This window comes from Pseudophryne corroboree, chromosome 4 (genome assembly GCF_028390025.1).
Source record: "Pseudophryne corroboree isolate aPseCor3 chromosome 4, aPseCor3.hap2, whole genome shotgun sequence".
In the NCBI taxonomy this organism is placed as follows: domain Eukaryota; kingdom Metazoa; phylum Chordata; class Amphibia; order Anura; family Myobatrachidae; genus Pseudophryne; species Pseudophryne corroboree.
The window spans coordinates 408651083-408670902 of NC_086447.1; the positions used below are offsets into that span (position 1 = coordinate 408651083).

General features: G+C 39.9%; 1 protein-coding gene across 7 annotated transcripts in view; it reads left to right on the forward strand.

The window, feature by feature from the left end:
* Window positions 1–19820, forward strand: part of COL19A1 (collagen type XIX alpha 1 chain) — a 1277374-nt gene that overhangs the window by 928823 nt on the left and 328731 nt on the right. For all 7 annotated transcript variants that reach the window (XM_063916766.1, XM_063916758.1, XM_063916759.1 and 4 more), the window contains 7 exons: window positions 137–172; window positions 1590–1634; window positions 4710–4763; window positions 9666–9707; window positions 11596–11691; window positions 16320–16373; window positions 17214–17267. In XM_063916766.1, coding sequence (XP_063772836.1) covers window positions 137–172; window positions 1590–1634; window positions 4710–4763; window positions 9666–9707; window positions 11596–11691; window positions 16320–16373; window positions 17214–17267 — 381 coding nt within the window. The remainder of the gene's footprint in view (window positions 1–136; window positions 173–1589; window positions 1635–4709; window positions 4764–9665; window positions 9708–11595; window positions 11692–16319; window positions 16374–17213; window positions 17268–19820) is intronic.

Below are 19820 nucleotides of genomic sequence, written 5' to 3' on the forward strand. Positions count from 1 at the left end.
ACATAGTTAACTACAGACCTGAGAAAGGAACATCTACTTAATTAATTGAAATAATGTTGGAACCATTGCCATTTTCATGTTTGGCCCTTCTGTATTCTACTGTAATTACATATATTCTCTCCAACCTTTTTTATAGGGCCCTATAGGTCCACGAGGAATTCCAGGTATCCAGGTAACTATAAAGTTTTGTAACCAAAATGTATTTGGTAGTTTGCATGGATTTATCACATTACAATTTGTAACTAGCAAAAGACCATACATACATCCCTTATACAGATGTGTCCCCATACTACTATCCTTCTTGCTCCACATGGTGCAAGACATCTACTGTAGCATGCCTTAACCACTCCGCCACTGGTAGTGATTCATGGAATTTCATAATTTTTCCTGAATTTAGTGTCTTATTAGAATCAGTCGCATACAAAGTGGCTTATAGGGGTAGACACAACAGTCTACAAAATGCAGGCATCGCCCAGTTCTTGGCAGGTCTATCCAATGTGTTAAAGTGGCAATCATTTAAAACGCAAAGCCAGGTGGTTATGCCTTTTAAATGATTGCTCCTTTAAAACATTGTCCAAACTTGCCGGAAACTCACCAATGCCTGCATCTTTGCAAGTACTTACAGTTACCCCGTAGTGTCCTAGGCACTTAGGATCAGTATTTTCATTCGAAAGAGATTTGTATAAAGTCACAGACTAAGCACAATGACACATGGTGTGATGTGTTTTGCCTTTATTCCCATGATATCGTCTGAGTCATATACAGCAACTGCATGCAAAGCCAGTGTCAGTATCCAGGGTATTAGTGCATTGTGATTTTGTCGTATTAGTGAAGCAAATAATATGCATATTTCATTAAATAAAGTGTGGCGAGATGCATGGTGCAGCTTAGTTGCAAAGTCCGTGGCTGCCAAACATGGCTATTTATCAAAATGTGAAGATAAGCGTATGTGGACATATCCGTAAGTAAGGAAATGTCACAATTATCACAATAATACTCTCTGTATTGCAAACATATGATGCCAGGAAATAGATCCTGCACCGGATTATAATTACCTTGTGATGCCGGCAAACACAATGTGCTATTCCGGAAAAGTACAGTTCCCCCTTCAGAATAGAATTCCTCTCTATATGATAGTTTACCTAGCATGCAATGTATTTTATTTGTATTAGCCAATTATTGCATTTTTATTTTAGGATATATCCAAATGGATTTTATTTTTCATGCCTTACAAGGAGTTATTTACTGTCAGTATATCAATAAAAGTGTAAAATCAAGGAGTTTTCATATTCTGTGACTTTAACTGTTTATGTTTGGAAATACATTAAAGTGAATGGAGAAGCATTTTAGGAGCGTAAAAACAAAACTATTCCAAAAATGTTGTAATACTTTAATAGGAAGGATTAGAATATTTTTTTTTACAAAAGATCTAAGATCTACTAATTTATAATATTGCTTTCATTTTTATTTGTATTCCTTACCATTTCTCATGGTTACATATGTACAGTTAAGCCTTCATTATTGGATTGACTATAACTTCTATATTTCTACACTTTTTAAAATATCATAAATTCATTGATTTTCATTAGGGTTTTCAAGGACTTACAGGACTACCAGGACCCCCAGGTGCACAAGTGAGTAGCCATATTTAATTATACTGTATGTATGACACTTCGACACAAATGTAAAGACATGCATTTTATATATATATATATATATATATATATATATATACAGGTTGAGTATCCCGTATCTAAAATTCAAAATCCCACATTTTCGGGTCCCCTACTGAGATATTGACACATATATATAGATATATTATATGTGAACAAAAACGGCATGGTAGAGAGACACTGGACGTATCTACATCATCCTTGCTGACCTGACTATGTGTGGTCCCGAACCGGGATCGGTTGATGAGCGGCAGCCGGCGGTTTCTGCCTTGGTGCTGTTCGGAGGTGCTAATGTTAATCCACTTAGCTGCATAATCTAAACTGAGATGTATGTATACATATGCTATTAAATAAGTGCTTACAACCTTATACTTATACTGTACCTCGCACTCCTCATCTGTTTTTTTTTTCATGTGCAATACTAAGCCTGTGGTACGGCTTTACGTGGAGGAAGCTGCAGAGGACAACGATTCTAATAAGGACGTATCAGGAGCATGAACAATTGCTTTCAAATCTATGGACCTTTTGAATTTGCGCGATTAATCTACTGTTGATATTATATTATATATCTATATACTATATCTATATATACACATAACATATAATATATATGTTATGATCTCAGTAGGGGACCCAAGAATGTGGGATTTTGAATTTTGGATAAGGGATACTCAACCTGTATATATGTGTGTGTGTGTGTGTGTGTGTGTGTGTGTGTGTGTGTGTGTGTGTGTGTGTGTGTGTGTGTGTGTGTGTGTGTGTGTGTGTGTATATTTTATGGGGGCTTGTTTTGTTTTTTGTTTTTCAATTCAATAAATTGAGTTCAAATCATCATACACTGTATAAGCACCTTGCACAATTGTAAATAGTGACTGATATTATTTATTTTAAAGGTCAAGATACTGTGTAAACACATAAGAATGACATGTATCCATCCATTCTGCTGCCTGTCTAGCTTACGCACAAATGGTTGTAGACATAACCTTGCTTCTCCGTGAGTTCAGGAGTAAGGAAGAAGTTGTGCTGACCTATTGTCCAAATTTCTAACAAGCAGAAATGATATCTTCTGCTGAATAGAACTTAATTTGAAGAGAAAAAAGCAAAGTTACTTGTGGTTTGATTGAGCCAGACAAAAACAGAACCTAAGTCAATAGGGGGGCTTTGCACACAGCCTAGGAAATGAACCATTGTTCAGAAACTTCTTTGTTTACATCTACTGAAGGCTGTATTTCTCACTTCTAATTTGTTTGTGCTTTTTTTCTGGATAAAAAAAGAATGTAATGTTGACCATAATTTGAAGTTATTCTGATACACTTTTTTTGGGAGGTGATCCGAGGTATCCAGGTGTCTAAAACAGCCACCCAAACAGATATCGCCATCACCTTAAAAGCCAGTGGCTGCACCTTTTTAGGTTCTGTAGGCAGATGTGCTTAGAAAGTCAAATATTGAGCCATTCTTGTAATTGAATTAGACACAGTAAAGAGAACCCCACCATGATACTAAGCAGAAGACCAAGCAGAGCAGTAAGTTTTATACTTTTAAGAATTCATTCCAAAATATATATGAATCAGTACTGTTAGCCTCATAATAGCTGTAGGCAAGTAGGTTCTACATGGAGCCCAAGGGCCGTATATAATGACGTCCGAGTTTGCCCATCATGTGGGTTGCCAGCTGAACTGGGACGTTTTTCTAAAGGGGCAGTCATTTACAAGGGATAACCATGTCTTGTAAATGTCTTCCCCTTTAACCACTTAACTGGTGATTTTTTCCCTTCAAAACCATTTATGGCATTGTTTTTTTTTTTTTTTTTATTTAACATAGTTTAAAAAGTGTTTTTTTATATTTAAATATTATATTATGCACATGTGCAGAACAGATCTCCTCGTCAAAAACTGGGGGCACAGTGGGGCAGCGGTCGCTGCCCCACTGTGATCTGACCATGCCAGCTAAGTGATTCAAAAAATGTTTGAGTTTGCCCGGCAATCTGCATATTGGGCGTACATCTGGCACCAAAACTGCAAATGGCACCCCCACTGGCAAGTCTCGCTCTCCCTGCAGCTAAAGGATTATGAGATTTCTTGTGGTGGTGGTGTTGGAGGTGTTTAGTCACAGTGTTGTTTGCACGTGCCTCTGGGTAACATGCACTTACAATGGATAGGGGTGACTCTTTTGGAACCTTGATTTTCCTTTCCCTGGGTCCAAGCAATTTTGAGGTTCTTAGTTTTGTAGGGGATAGTCTAATCTTTGAAAAAAGGATGCTTTGGTTCAATTAACTGGGTGATAATTAGTAGGCAATCAATAATTCAAGGTACGGTAAATAGATGAAGCTGGATCTGCAAAAGACCACAGATTTTACCTGACTGGCTTGCAAATAAATGCATTCACTCTAATTTCAAAACAAGGGTGCTTCTCTGTAATTATTGCCTGCTCATAATTTTTGACCAGTGGGTAATAAATAGTATTTTATAAAGAAACTAATGATATTTTCTGAAAAAGCAACGTCTCATGAAAAAAAAAGTAATAAACTGATATTGAATTGGAAAGCAATGATCCCAATATGTGCGCAGATACTCAGAGACCAGGGGCAAATAACTGAGGTTTTTAGCAGCAGTAAGGCACACGTGACTGAGAAAGACTTCCCAGGGTAGGATATGAGACATTCCCATACATGACACATCTGATCTTTCAACCTGACTGCAGCATTTCTATTCTATACCTCTAAATCTAAGGTATAATACTTGTAAATATTTGCATAGCTTAGCCACAATGAATGTGGAATGCTCCTGACAAAATAGTATAATAACCCCTCTGCAACACTATTGGGCTTACTATATTTATTAAACTTTGCATTTAGAAGAATATTTGCACTGATCAACAGCAATGGCTCAACCAACTGATGATTTCATAATCCAACTTGCACTAGGCAGTTAAAAGCACCTAAATACGATGAATGTGAATGACACAGAAAATATATATTTGCTTTGAAAACTGCTAACTAGGTTTAGTGACTGTTTCTAATGTTTGTTATATTCCTAGGGTGTCTCAGGCAGAGATGGAAGACCCGGACTCCCAGGTCCTCCAGGTGACCCAGTATGTGAACACATGTAGATTGTTCAGATTATGTAAATAATCCAGATTCTCATACATTCTCCCAAATTCAATAATTAATATGAGCCTTTCCTTTTCTGGCACATCCAAGGGCATAGCTACTATAGGTGCAGGGGCCCAGAGCTGAGAGGGACCTACCCTCATGTCATAGTTACATGTGTAGTGTTAAATACATTTTTCACCATTGTGTGTTACATAGGGGCCCTTAGAAATTTTTGTGTTGGGGCCCGCAATATTTATAGGTATTTCACTGGACCTGCTTATTGTACTGTGGTATAAAATGAATTGGGGCTGTACTAAAGTGTGGCATATGAACTGGGGGCACTGTAATGTTGCATAATATGCACTGGGAACACTGTCTTAATGTGACTTGGGGGTACTGTGTGGCATAATGTGTACTGGCAGCCCTGCAATGTGTTAAAGGGTGAACTAGGGCACTACTTTGGGCATAACATTAACTAAGGCACTATGATAGTTCAGAAAATGAACTAAGGCACTACTTTAAGGCATAAAGTGAACAACTGCTGCAGAGAGGTGTCTCTCTAGAAGTAATGGGATAGGGCACCTTCAAAATGTTACTATTGGGCCCACAAAGTTCTTGCTATGCCCCTGGATACAACTAAAGGCCAGAAAATATGTGTCCATGGTTCCTGGTTGGGATATTAGGGGCCATGTACAAAAGAGAGATGTGTCCAAACAAAAAAGGTGGAGAAAATCCCAGTACATATCACTTCTTAATATGTACTAAAGGGATTTGCTCTGCCTTCAGCCTGCTAGCACTATTGGCACACTAGAATATCAGTGCTGTACCTGAGTCACTAATGCTGCCATAGGTACCTATGGCAGTGCTAAGTGTCCTAGGTATTACTAAGAGGAATGGTCAGTTACAATCAAGTATCTTCTCCACAGCTGGTATTGCCAACTATGGGGTTAATTCCGAGTTGATTGCAGCATCAAATTTGTTAGCAGTTGGGCAAAACCATATGCACTGCAGGGGGGACAGATATAACATGTGCAGAGAGAGTTAGATTTGGGTGGGGTGTATTCAAACTGAAATCTAAATTGCAGTGTAAAAATAAAGCAGACATTATTTACCCCGCACAGAAATGAAATAACCCACCCAAATCTAACTCTCTCTGCACATGTTATATTTGTCCCCCCTGCAGTGCACATGGTTTTGCCCAATTGCTAACAAACTTGATGCTGCGATCAACTCAGAATTACCCCCAATATCTGCTGGTCAGAGGCATCACCGGGTGTGTGCGCACTCTGCATTATTACACCCCCACTCTCACCCCAACAAAGTCACAGCTGCATGAAAATGGGGCATGGCCTAATTTAAAAGGGTTGAGGCCTCACGGGATCTCCTCTCCTACACTCCGTGGGCGTGTCCAGCTTCTCCAGAGATGCTGGCCACTAGTGCCTGTTTTTTATCTGTGACAGAAGCCAAGTGCTAAAGGAGATTTTCACACTGCAGCACCTGGCTCCTGTCAGTGCCGAACAGCCAGGACTTTGGTGTCACCCTTCCGAGGGTGACACCCGGGTGCAGGCCACACTCACCACACCCGGCTTGTGACGCCAATGGTGCTGGTATCTGCTTCTCATCACTGGAGAAACAAGAAGTGAGCTCTGTCACTTTGGCCAGCTTTCAATAAAGTGAGATGGAGAGGATGAGTCACTCCACTGTCTTTTCCTTGCAGCCTGACATCTCCTCGAGGGGGACATAATGATAACCCTCCTCGGTGGGTCTATTATTAATGCATATCAGTTGTTAGTACACATCACATGCCTCCTGCATTGCAGCAGTAGCAGAAGATCTCCATGGTAAGGGGAGTTATAGTATATCTGCCCCTCAATGTTCCAAGTTGTACTGATCTTTAGGGTGAAAAACTGAATGGAATTTACTGGTAAATTTGAGACTGTCTCTAGAAAGTACTCACAAAAACTGAAGACCTTTATCTCAACCAGCTAATTCACAATGCTGTCATTCAAGGCCATGTTACAACCTCTATAATTTGTAATGTAGTATTATCAAATATTTAAATTAATTAGATAATTATTAGGTTTGAGTTTGAAGGGCTTTCACCTGTCGCCATACACACAAATTGGTTTTCACCATCAAAGTAAGCTTTGATGGTGAAAGTTTTAGGAAAGATTTTGATGGTGTAACTTTTAGGATTGTAAATTAAATTATTCCTTGATCAATTTCTGAAAACCTTGAAAAAAAAAATGTATTGTCACTTAGAAGAAAACAAATAAATAATTTGCCTTTATCAGTGCACAATGAGAAACATCTCAACACCCTTGTAATTCTTCCCAGATCTCCAAAAAATGTCACTCCAACAGCAAGGCTTCCGATGTTATAAAAGATAACACAAAAAATATTTTCAAACTTTGAACCTCAATTTTTGCAATTAATTTAAGCTCTTCTATTTATTTTCCTTTTAGCTATATCTTCAAGCCTATAAACTGCAGCAATAGCCATCATTGAAATATGTACCCTTGTTGGAAGTTCTGCTACAATCTACAATTGATTATGCTTTCCTCATGTGACCTTGAATATGCTCATGCATAGACTGCCAGAGTTGTTTATTATTAATGGTTATAGTAATACAGGTCATGTAGTCACTTGTTAATACAAACTGTTTCAGTTAATAATTTGGGTTTAAAAAGAAATTATTGTACAAATGCGCTGCCTCAGGTGCATATGCAGCCCACTTAAAACCAGAGGAACTCTCACACAAAATTCCAAAAAGTGACAATGGCATAAAAAGAATGTTAAAAGTAGGCGCAAACACCATAAACAAATCCTTACATAAGAGTCCTTATGGAAAGACAGGAGTGAAATCTCAATTCTATGTATTCAGTGTTCTGAAGTCCCTTGTCCACACAGACTCAATGATGTGAAGTAGTTCTTTCTCTCAATAAAGAAGAAAAATTCATAGTGCAGATCAGCTTGACAGGGACAACGGATTTATTTTACATAGAACACTCACAAGATTCATAATAAAACAAGCATATAACCACTGCAAGTGGATATCAAGGGGGTGCTGATTTCTGATATCTTCTAATTACCCTCCCAGGATGGTACAATGGGAAGCACTGGAGGTCCCGGACACCACAGCAGTACACAGGAAGTTGAAGAATCAGGATCAGTTCACCCACAGCATCTTCTGAGGAAGGACCAAACGGGTCCGAAACGCGTTAAGCAGGTGGTGCTAGCCTTTGCCTGGACTGTGGGTGAACTGATCCTGATTCTTCAACTTCCTGTGTACTGCTGTGGTGTCCGGGACCTCCAGTGCTTCCCATTGTACCATCCTGGGAGGGTAATTAGAAGATATCAGAAATCAGCACCCCCTTGATATCCACTTGCAGTGGTTATATGCTTGTTTTATTATGAATCTTGTGAGTGTTCTATGTAAAATAAATCCGTTGTCCCTGTCATGCTGATCTGCACTATGAATTTTTCTTCTTTATTGAGAGAAAGAACTACTTCACATCATTGAGTCTGTGTGGACAAGGGACTTCAGAACACTGAATACATAGAATTGAGATTTCACTCCTGTCTTTCCATAAGGACTCTTATGTAAGGATTTGTTTATGGTGTTTGTTCCTACTTTTAACATTCTTTTTATGCCATTGTCAGTTAATAATTTGGGGTCAAACAATATTTTCCATATCTAAAATCTCACTTTAGTTTCAGAGCCTTGAACCAATTATTTATTATTATTAGGTTGAATTAACTAAATATTTTATGATTTTCTAAACAAGACTAATAGGTCCTAGACACTCGCCGACTGGCCGCCGAGCTGCCCGACGGCCGATACAGCTGTTGGGTGACCTGGCGGTGGGGTGACGGGGGGAGTGAGGTTTCTTCACTCCCCCCGTCACCCAGCTCCATAGCTCTGCATGCTAATATGGATGAGATTGTCCATATTGGCCTACAGGTATGAACGAGCCGACACCAACGATGAGCGAGCATGGGGCCGCACATTGTTCATCGTTGGTGCCTACACACTGAAAGATATGAACGGTATCTCGTTCATTAATGAACAATATCGTTCATATCTTTCAGTGAACTCTTTAAGTGTGTAGGGCCCTTAAGAGCCTGATTCTGATTAGAAAATAAAGCAAAAAAAGCAAGTAACTTTGTATCTGAAACAAACCATGTTGCATGCAAGGGGAGCAAATACATTTACATTTTTCCGGTGTAGGGTAAATACTGGCTGCTTTTGCATGTAGCCCACAAATGTTAGACAGCTTTATTTTTACACCGCAATTTAGATTTCAGTTTGAACACACCTACCCAAATCTAACTCTCTCTACATATGTTACATCTACTCCACCCACAACACAACATAGTTTTGCCCAGAAACAAAGTTCCTTGTTTGTTTGGAGTTTTTTTTTAGTTTTTTTGTTTGCTTTACTTACAAATCAGAATCGAGCCCTAAATGCTTTCACTAGAACAGGATGAGACTGTATCGTCATCAGATCCATAAAAATGCCTGATTTAATTGCCAGTCATTAAGGACTACTCAAACTACATGATAAATGTATAGTGCTTTCCTACATGGCTGTTATATGCCAGATTACTTGGGATTCCACAATGTATTGTAACTTTGACAGACTGTACCCAATACGTGTATAATGTACTCCCATTCAGTCTGCCTTTCAAAATACAATTTTCTACACTTTCTCTAATATATATCTGCCGTGAATAATAGAAAAGTGATTAGTAGTTTAATAGTTTTATTATTCTAAATTATAAATGTTACAGTTTGCTTTTTCATATCAGAAAACATGTAAAGTGAAGTGAGAGTGGAGAATGTCATTAAGAATGTATATGTTGAGCAGAACTAATAATGCTTGTTATTGCCTTTGCAGGTTGCCCTTCCTCTACTTGGTGATATTGGAGCTGTTCTGAAGGTAGTGTTATCTGTCGTTATAAAGATTGTGTAAATGATTTTGGTCCAAATGTCATAAAGCAGGATCTCATTGCATAAACTTCAGAATGAAGTATCACAGTGATTGGGAGATACAGTATACTGTAAGGTAAATCCATTATGACAAGATTTTTACATGTAGTTCTGTATTCTAAAGGCCAGTACTCACTGGCCGATGTCAGAGAGATGTGTGCTGAGCGAACCGCTCAGCACACATCTCTCCCGGCGCTCAGCACAGCGCGATCTGTGCTGAGCGTGCGGGGGGAGACGGGGGGGCCGCTCACTTCACCCAGCGGGTGAAGTGAGCGACCCGCTAGATTGGCCTGCATGCAGGCCAATCTAGCAGCAGCGATAGCGATGCGCGGGGCTGCGCATCGCTATCGCTGAGGGGGCTACACACGCAGCGATCGTGCTTAAAATCTAAGCAATCTAGTCAGATTGCTTAGATTTTAAGCAGCGATCGCTCCGTGAGTACCCCCCTTTAGCCTGTAAACTCAGACTGTAAAGCCCAACTTAGGGCATAACTAGTCTTTGTGGGACCAATAGCAACATATGTACGGCCCCTTGTACCGCCATTGGCAAAAAACTCACATAGAAACATGGAACAGACAAGACAGACAGCACCAACCTTGGGCGCCCTCTTTCAGTGGCTAAATGTAGAAACCAAGGCAATGGTTTACTTTAGGAAAAAGGTATATGGACTGAATGGATTGAGAATAACTTCAATAAGTGCCAAGCAATTGCAATATAAAAGCAATAAAACATGTGAAATTTAATATAACACAATAGGCATAAAACACATTAGGGATATATGTCCCAATCAACTAGATAAAATAAAAACGTACCAAGAAGGTAGCAAAGGAGCCGCAGGTGGTATATATGGCAGGGTGGTCCAGACTTCCCCCTACTCTGGCTCCTGAGCTTACCAAAAAGTTTGTCAGTATCGAATCCAAAGGATGAATGGTAGTAATTTCAAAGTACAAACATCCAGTAACCAACGCGTTTCGAGCGTTTGGTAAGCTCAGGAGCCAGAGCAGGGTGAAGTCTGGACCACCCTGCCGTATATACCACCTGTGGCTCCTTTGCTACCTTCTTGGTACATTTTTGTTTTATCAAGTTGATTGCGACATATATCCCTAATGTGTTTTATGCCTATTGTGTTATATTAAATTTCACGTTTTATTGCTTTTATATTGCAATTGCTTGGCACTTATTGAAGTCATTCTCAATCCATTCAGTCAATATACCTTTTTCCTAAAGTAAACCATTGCCTTGGTTTCTACATTTAGCCACTGAAAGAGGGCGCCCAAGGTACACCACTCTACATTTCTACATACGTTTTTCTTGGAAGAAGAAGGAAAACCCCTAGGTGTATCCAAGGTGGCCCATCCCCTTTCTAGCGCCCAATAAGTTCCTCCATACTTTCCAAGTGAGACAGCACCAACCACCTCCACTCCCACCACAGCCACAGCCACAGGAATTGTGCAGCTGCGACAGTAGGAATTAGTGGGTGCAGCGTTGTTAATAAACCAATGGGTCCATGATACCCCAATTTTGAAGCAGGTTAGCATGGAATAATCTGGAACCAATCAAATCATCCTTGGGCAGTGGTGCCAACCACAATTTGATCTACTCTATTGATATTGACTGATAATTGCACCACATGCACTCACCTTTAGCAGGGGCAGCAATAGGTAGCAACGTGATCCTTCGGCCATGCTGATGTAGGGACATTGTAGCACAAATACAAGGTCAAACACAACTATGTACAAAATGAAATTTCTACATCCAATTTAGAGTATTTACAAATCTTTTTCCTAAACACATATTACCGCATTTGTAAGTGCAGAAATCCTATGTTTTCTCTTTAGAATGTGTGCGGTCAATGTCATGTTGGAGGACCTGGCACTGCAGGCATTAAAGGAGAGAAAGGAGAAGCAGGTATTCCTGGTCATGACGGTCATAAGGTAAACCTCTACACATTTAGCAAATCCCAACTCTAATCCCATATTGTAGAGATTAGCAGACTTGTTTTGATTTGAAGCATTACCCAGCCATGCCAGCACAAGGTGTTGTGCACCAGGCTGCATATGTGCGAGTACGACACAAATGAAAATACTGTAGATGGCACAATCAGCATTCTGTGTGACAAGCTCAGGATTGCACTACATATTGAAAATACATTTTCCACATATGTCGTAACACATTGCACAACATTTGGATCTTATAATGTTTGAGGTGACGCCCCTTTTCACATTTTGGGGACTATTTATCATAGTTAGAATAACCCTAACTTCAGCAACTACAGGTTCCTCTCTTCTCAATAAAATGTTGTCATCTGTGTATCACATGATATGCCTTGTTGGGGGAGAAGAACAGTGAAGAGTAGTATCTTCCTGTCACCTCCATTTACTCTCTGCCTCCTTCTGTGTTAAACAGCCAATCAGGTGTGTCTAAGTGATCACTGCAATAGAGTGACAGGGCTTCTGTCCAGACAGCTATCTTCTGTGTCAGCTTAGTGACCAGTGTGTCAGGCTGCAAGGGCTTCCCCAGGAAATGTCCCTTTTTCCATGAGCTGGTCCTATTTTATTTGCATCGTACCAAAATCCATAGTAGTGGCTGGTGAGAGAGAGGCTATTGCTGTACATGGCAATCCAGTTCCTTGCAGCTCCCCCTATTACTGTCTTTGACCCATGATGTTATGTAAGGCTGCCTCCCTGTGATTTCCCTCTCTTCCCTAAACACCATAACTGCTACTCAGGCTACCTTTACTGGTTGTTCCCAGGACAGAGCCAGGGATACAATTGGGCACACACTCTAGGGTCCAGTGTCAGATCCGAGCACTACAGGCACCAGCCTCCACAAGACAGCTGTAGCAACAGAGCGCATTGCCATTTAATGATCATGGCAAATACTAACACATTTCATTCTGTTTTCTACACTGGGATAAGCTTTACACTGGGGACCCATTTACTGCTTTAGTTTGTAGGAGGGTCAGTGTCCCTGAATGATATCAAAAAATAGCACATTTTTGGCATGAAGAGAGGTGAGCTCAGTGATAAGATTTCACATCTCACATCACAATGGCAAAAGACATTAGTATCAGGAATATGCATGTGCCAAGCTAGCAAATGTGCAGGACAGCAAACTTGGGGCGGTATTCAATTATTTTCACCCCCTTCCACACCCGTTCTGTTTCTGCTGACGGGCGTGGTATAATAATTTCAGCTCGCTACCCCCGGTGTAACAAGGTCACCCAACCGTTACGCAGCTAAACCTGATTACTATCGGTGCATTATGAGCGATAACGGGGATCACTTTAGAAAGGAGATTGGGCATGATATATCATTTGAATACCACCCTTGATGTCTTCCACTATCACAAAAGACATCAATAATAGCACTAGGCATGCACTGATGTGCATATATACAGTTCAGCTGATTGATGCTCATACATGCACAAGGGAAGAGGACGGAGGCGGGGCACAGGGGCACTGTTGGGGAGAGCAGAAAGATACTGATTTTCAATGCTCTCTGGGGTCTGGGACTGAGGGTCGACAGCACAAAGGTCGACACACCTTAGGTCGACGCCAATTGGTCGACACACCTTAGGTCGACATGGAAAAAGGTTGACATGGACAAAAGGTCGACAGGAACAAGGTCGACATGGAAAAAGGTCGATATGAGTTTTTTATGGTTTTTTTGTGCAGTTTTCTTTGTAGAGTGACCGGGAACCCCAATTAGTGCACCGCGTCCCCTCGCATGGCTCGCTTCGCTCGCCAAGCTTCGGGAATGGTGCCTTCGCTCCGCTACCGCTTCGCTCGGCACACTTTACCGTTCCAATCGTAGTCCACGTGGATCGTTAAGTATGAATAGGTTCAAAAAAAGTAAAAAATCGTGAAAAACTCATGTCGACCTTTTTCCATGTCGACCTTGTTCCTGTCGACCTTTTGTCCATGTTGACCTAAGGCGTGTCGACCAATTGGCGTTGACCTAAGGTGTGTCGACCTTTGTGCTGTCGACCTGGAGTCCGGATACCTCTCTCTGTTACGTATAATGCCATATAGAAATGGCGGAACTTTTAGAGAAAAGTTTGGGAAAGACAACATTTTCTTTTCCCTATCAATACTGTAACTGACCGGTCAGCTCACACTGAGACCTACAAGGGCTGTATCAGGAAGAGAAGCTGTATGAAGCCTCGGTGAAATCAGCACTTTCACCACAATTTTCTTTAAATAGTGAGAGGACAAAAAAAATCTCTCCAGAAACAATGCTGGAGAAAATACATTTTTAGGTTTACTAAATAGAGGCCCAGCGATCAGGATGGTAAAATGTTTCAGACTACAGAGTATATTTACTAAAGTGCAGGTTTTCAGAACCAATCAGATTCTAGTTATTTTCTTATAGAAGGTGCTAGATATATATTAAGTAGGATCTGGTTGCCAAGGGCAAAATCTCCACTTCTGAAAACCCCACACTTGCTTAAATATACACCTACATCTGTTATTGGTAACGTGTGTAAATAGAATACACAATTCTTGTTTAACAAATTAAATTGTGACTTTCAAATCTATACAAATTTCCTATAAAATGATCATTATGTTCAAGTTGTAAACTAGTTTGTTGGAAAGTGAACAAAACGTACATTAGTAACATTGTTCAGTATGTAACCCTTGCTTAGATTTCTTTGAATATTATAGCTTACTCATTGTGAATATGCAGGCTATACATGTCATCAATAGCTTAAAATATGCAAAAGGTACACTATTTGGTGTTCAGTTCATAGTTTTTTAAGCAACAAATAACTGATAAATGGGTCACGTACATTAGACTAGAATGATGAATGAAGCATTAATTTTAGGTTTAGATTTGAATGTTCCTGATCACACACTGCAATTCACTGTCATCAGCTTGCTGCATTATCACTAGGCTCTGAATGACTTGTGGATTGCTGGAATAAATTGTAATGATATTTTTTTTTCATTTACACAATAATGTGAAAATGGCTCCATTAGAAATGATAAAAAAAAAAAGTTTAGGACCTTTAGTGAAAGATTGAGAGAGTCATTATTAACTTTCACTTACTTTATCAAATTTATCAGGTTTTAGCAATAATTTTGGCAAAAGTGAATATTGTTTTTGATGCTGTGACAATTATAATAATTGTTTTTTGCAGAAACAAACGTAGGGGGTAATTCCAAGTTGTTCGCAGCAGGATATTTTTTAGCAGTTGGGCAAAACCATGTGCACTGCAGGGGGGGCAGATATAACATTTGCAGAGAGAGTTAGATTTGGGTGGGTTATTTTGTTTCTGTGCAGGGTAAATACTGGCTGCTTTATTTTTACACTGCAATTTAGATTGCAGATTGAACTCACCACACCCAAATCTATCTCTCTCTGCACATGTTATATCTGCCCCCCCTGCAGTGCACATGGTTTTGCCCAACTGCTAAAAAATTTCCTGCTGCGATCAACTTGGAATTACCCCCATAGTTCAGGTGTGGCATAGACCCCATCAGGTCATAAACCTTGGTTCTCAACAAGGCATCATGACTTTTGGCACTTCAGTCTATATTATACATTATCTACATTAATAATCCCCTTCAAGATTGTTGCCTATTTTATTTTGACTGGAGTAAAGCTCCTTTAGCACTCACCAATGTCTCACAGATTTACTGCACAGTGGTTATTAATTTACTGTAAAATGAGGCCATTACTTGTCCTTAGGGCAGGGTTGATTGTTTTCATTCTAATTCTATCTAATGAGTCCATTCTGTCTTCCAATAAATCCATAGCCCATACGCAAATCATACACATAAACGGATCGATCCTATTAGGTGAACTGTTGCCAGCAATGGATCCACAACTTGCTCACCTCAGGGCTAGGGTTGCCACCTCACCCCTTTAATTCTGGACACATATTAATTACACAGGTTCAGTGGCTTGCTGACTTCAAGACTCCATTTCACCTGGTTTTAATCAGCCACAGAACCTGTGTAATTAATATGTGTCCAGAATTAAAGGGATGAGTTTGTAACCCTGCTCATGGCCCGATCTCACCTCAGACTTCAGGATTTTTGTACACAGCCCTATGGGGCTACGAACATGAGACAGTGAGTCCAGAGGTAATTGTGTCATATGGCTGCACATACTTGCGTCATGGGCGGGGGCAGGGTGGCGGTGTCTTAGCTAATAAGACCGATCACAAAGAGAAAAACAAACCTGTCTGCTGTGTGTGAGCTACAAGATATATATGATTCATGAAACTTAAATATGCCAAAGAGCTTTGAGAGGACTGCTCAGTAATTAGTCATGCTGGCCTGTCTTTACCACTCTTTTTCTTTTTATAAAGTGAGGGGTTTTTTTTTGTTTTTTTTTATTAAATATCAGTAATGTGTGAAATATGCAAATTCTTCATTTGTACTCTCTTTATGCTGCTACATATGCAACGTTTTCATGCTAGCTACGTGTATAATTACAGTATACAGTACATGGACTTATTAGCGTTGGTGGAGATCTGAATAAGATAATTAATATTTTCTGTGCTTGTGAGTAAATGAATAAATGTTTTACATTTCTTTATAAATGTCAATAAGGGTGACCCTGGCCTACGAGGACCTGCTGGGATACCTGGTAAAGAAGGTCCAAAGGTAAGTTGACAAAGTGAGTACTAACCAGGAAAAAGTATATTTATTTATTTATTCTTTGCGACCATAAGCAATGAAACTATTAATATCTAGCAGCCCCTGAAACAAGCTGACATCATGAAACACATATCTCAGTGATCAGCGCCTACTGTATAAAGCAATCAACGTCCCCAAAATAAACTTGCTCTCAAGACTGTGTAATGACAGTGACAGCTGCACTGTAGGAATACATTCATTTTCTATAGATAAAGAGAAAAAAATGTTGTGATGAAAGCAGAGAACAGATTGCTGATCAATGTGTCATGATGAAAGTATATGTCACAGTATATACCATTCAGCTATACATAGAGTTTGGATGGGATTGCAGACCATAGCGTTTCATTCAGTTTAGTGGACAACGATAAATTACTGACTGCTTCATATTAAGTACACTAGTATCTTCCCCCCACAAGCCTTTGGTTTATATGTCTTATATACTGTACTCACTCTTTTTGTCTTGTATAAATAAATTCATGTGTCTTGTTTTCAAGGATAACTGTATTTCATATTAAGTCATACGTATCATATGTATCTTATTCAAATATACAGTCATTGACCAAAAAGCTCACTTTTAGACTAATACCAATTGTCACAGCAGAGCACATAAAAATATGATTTAGAAGAAAAAAGAAAAAAAGATAATTTTTGGTCCAGAGGCTTTATGTGTATGAATAGTGTGTGACAGATTCTCTGGTAACTCTGCATGCTACTAAAAATGAATTGTACAGTTCATTTGAAGCAATGTAGTTAGCAGAGCTTGAAATGAAATACAATGATTGCTTGGATGTTGGATTTTCTTTGTAGGGTATTAAAGGTGAACGCGGCTTCCCTGGCCTGTCTGGAGAGAAGGGTGACCAGGTACCTATGCTGTTTTCTTTTATCTAAATATTCTTACTGCAAAGCACAGTAAGAGTTTGTTTGTACTGTAAATAGGAACTACGTAGTCTCATTGGGCCCAATGGTGCAAGAAAGAAATAAAGTGTGCTGCAACCGCTATAGGAAATGTAATTGCTTTTTTCCAATCATGGACTTTTATGGACCGAGCAAAGTTCATGTAATGTATCTGTACATTAAACTATTTTATATAATTGCATAGAAATTAAAGTAGCTGTTGATACATTGGCTGTCATTACAGAGTAATCCACCAACTCAGTGATCAGCATTTCACACAAGAGACGTTCTAGTCAGCCCAAAAGACGCAGCAGTCTGTTTTTTATTGATATAGATTTTGGCAAAGTTTCATAACAACAAAAGTACATTAAATATTGTCTTTGATTTTACACTGAAAGATAAGTGGCCCTCAGAAGTCCATTTCGAGTCCCATGTTCTTAAAAATTGAAATGTATTTGATGCTCAAAAGTAAATACTGTATGATGTGCAGTCTTCTCCCTAAAATTTGAGTTCTGGAAAACCTAAAATTATATTGTGCAGGGTTGCATTGATTAGCAGATTCACAGTTCATCCATTTAGCATGTAATTCTCAGTAAAATAGAGGTTTTAATGCTTTAATAGATAATTATATTAAAAACTGAGACTACTTATGTATGTCCTAAGAGATCACTGTTGGGGTGCAGGGTTCATGCAATATAGTGAGTTGCTTTGCCCAGCTCATTCTTGCATTTTTAAACTGGAGGACAACATACAGCTTGTCTGAAAATAGACGAGACATGAATTAGGAGCACCTATGGTGTCTGCTGCCCTCTCCTGCTTGTACTATCAGGTATTTTTCCATGTGGACAATGTGTTGCATACAGACAATAGATTTTCAACAATAACATGGTCATGTAGGAGAGAGCTGCACCATGGTAGGTTTTCTCAAGACATCAGGGCACCGTTCAGTTGCCCTTTTTTGACAAATTTCATAAGTAAAAACGCACCAAAAAGCTGTGTTCTATAAGGGAATGCATTTTGTTACTGACGATTGCGTTATAAACTCATGTATTTATTTATCCCCAGCACTATTTAGTGCTTCGAGAAAATACAGAATTTCCCCAGTACACTATAATGGGCCGGTAGATAAGATTTACATCCTGTATAATAGTAGAAATGCAGATATCTTAGTTACATATATTTGCAAAGATATGATTAAGCCAGAGGTTCCCAAACTGTGTACCGTGGCTCCCTCGGGTGCCTCGGGACACTTGCAGGGGTGCCCTGGGTTGGTGGTCCAGGACCAATTCAAATTATTCATGGTCAATACAATAGGCAAAACCAGTGCTGGTGGCTGCCAGTCATAAAATATGTGGCCAAACAGAAGCAAATCTTGTCCCTCACCACACAACTGACCCTAAGGATGACATATAAACTAGAGATGAGCGGGTTCGGTTTCTCTGAATCCGAACCCGCCAGAACTTCATGTTTTTTTTCACGGGTCCGAGCGACTCGGATCTTCCCGCCTTGCTCGGTTAACCCGAGCGCGCCCGAACGTCATCATGACGCTGTCGGATTCTCGCGAGGCTCGGATTCTATCGCGAGACTCGGATTCTATATAAGGAGCCGCGCGTCGCCGCCATTTTCACACGTGCATTGAGATTGATAGGGAGAGGACGTGGCTGGCGTCCTCTCCGTTTAGAATTAGAATAGATTAGAGAGACACTTGATTTACTAATTTTGGGGAGCATTAGGAGTACTCAGTAGTGTACAGTGCAGAGTTTTGCTGATAGTGACCAGTGACCACCACTTTTATTTATAATCCGTTCTCTGCCTGAAAAAAGCGATACACAGCACACAGTGACTCAGTCACATACCATATCTGTGTGCACTGCTCAGGCTCAGGCCAGTGTGCTGCATCATCTATATATATTATATATCTGTCTGACTGCTCAGCTCACACAGCTTATAATTGTGGGGGAGACTGGGGAGCACTACTGCAGTGCCAGTTATAGGTTATAGCAGGAGCCAGGAGTACATAATATTATATTAAAATTAAACAGTGCACACTTTTGCTGCAGGAGTGCCACTGCCAGTGTGACTAGTGACCAGTGACCTGACCACCAGTATATAATATTAGTAGTATACTATCTCTTTATCAACCAGTCTATATTAGCAGCAGACACAGTACAGTGCGGTAGTTCACGGCTGTGGCTACCTCTGTGTCGGCACTCGGCAGCCCGTCCATAATTGTATATACCAGTGACCTAACCGTGGTTTTTTTTTCTTTCTTTATACATACATACTAGTTACGAGTATACTATCTCTTTATCAACCAGTCTATATATTAGCAGCAGACACAGTACAGTGCGGTAGTTCACGGCTGTGGCTACCTCTGTGTCGGCACTCGGCAGCCCGTCCATAATTGTATATACCACCTAACCGTGGTTTTTTTTTCTTTCTTTATACATACATACTAGTTACGAGTATACTATCTCTTTATCAACCAGTCTATATATTAGCAGCAGACACAGTACAGTG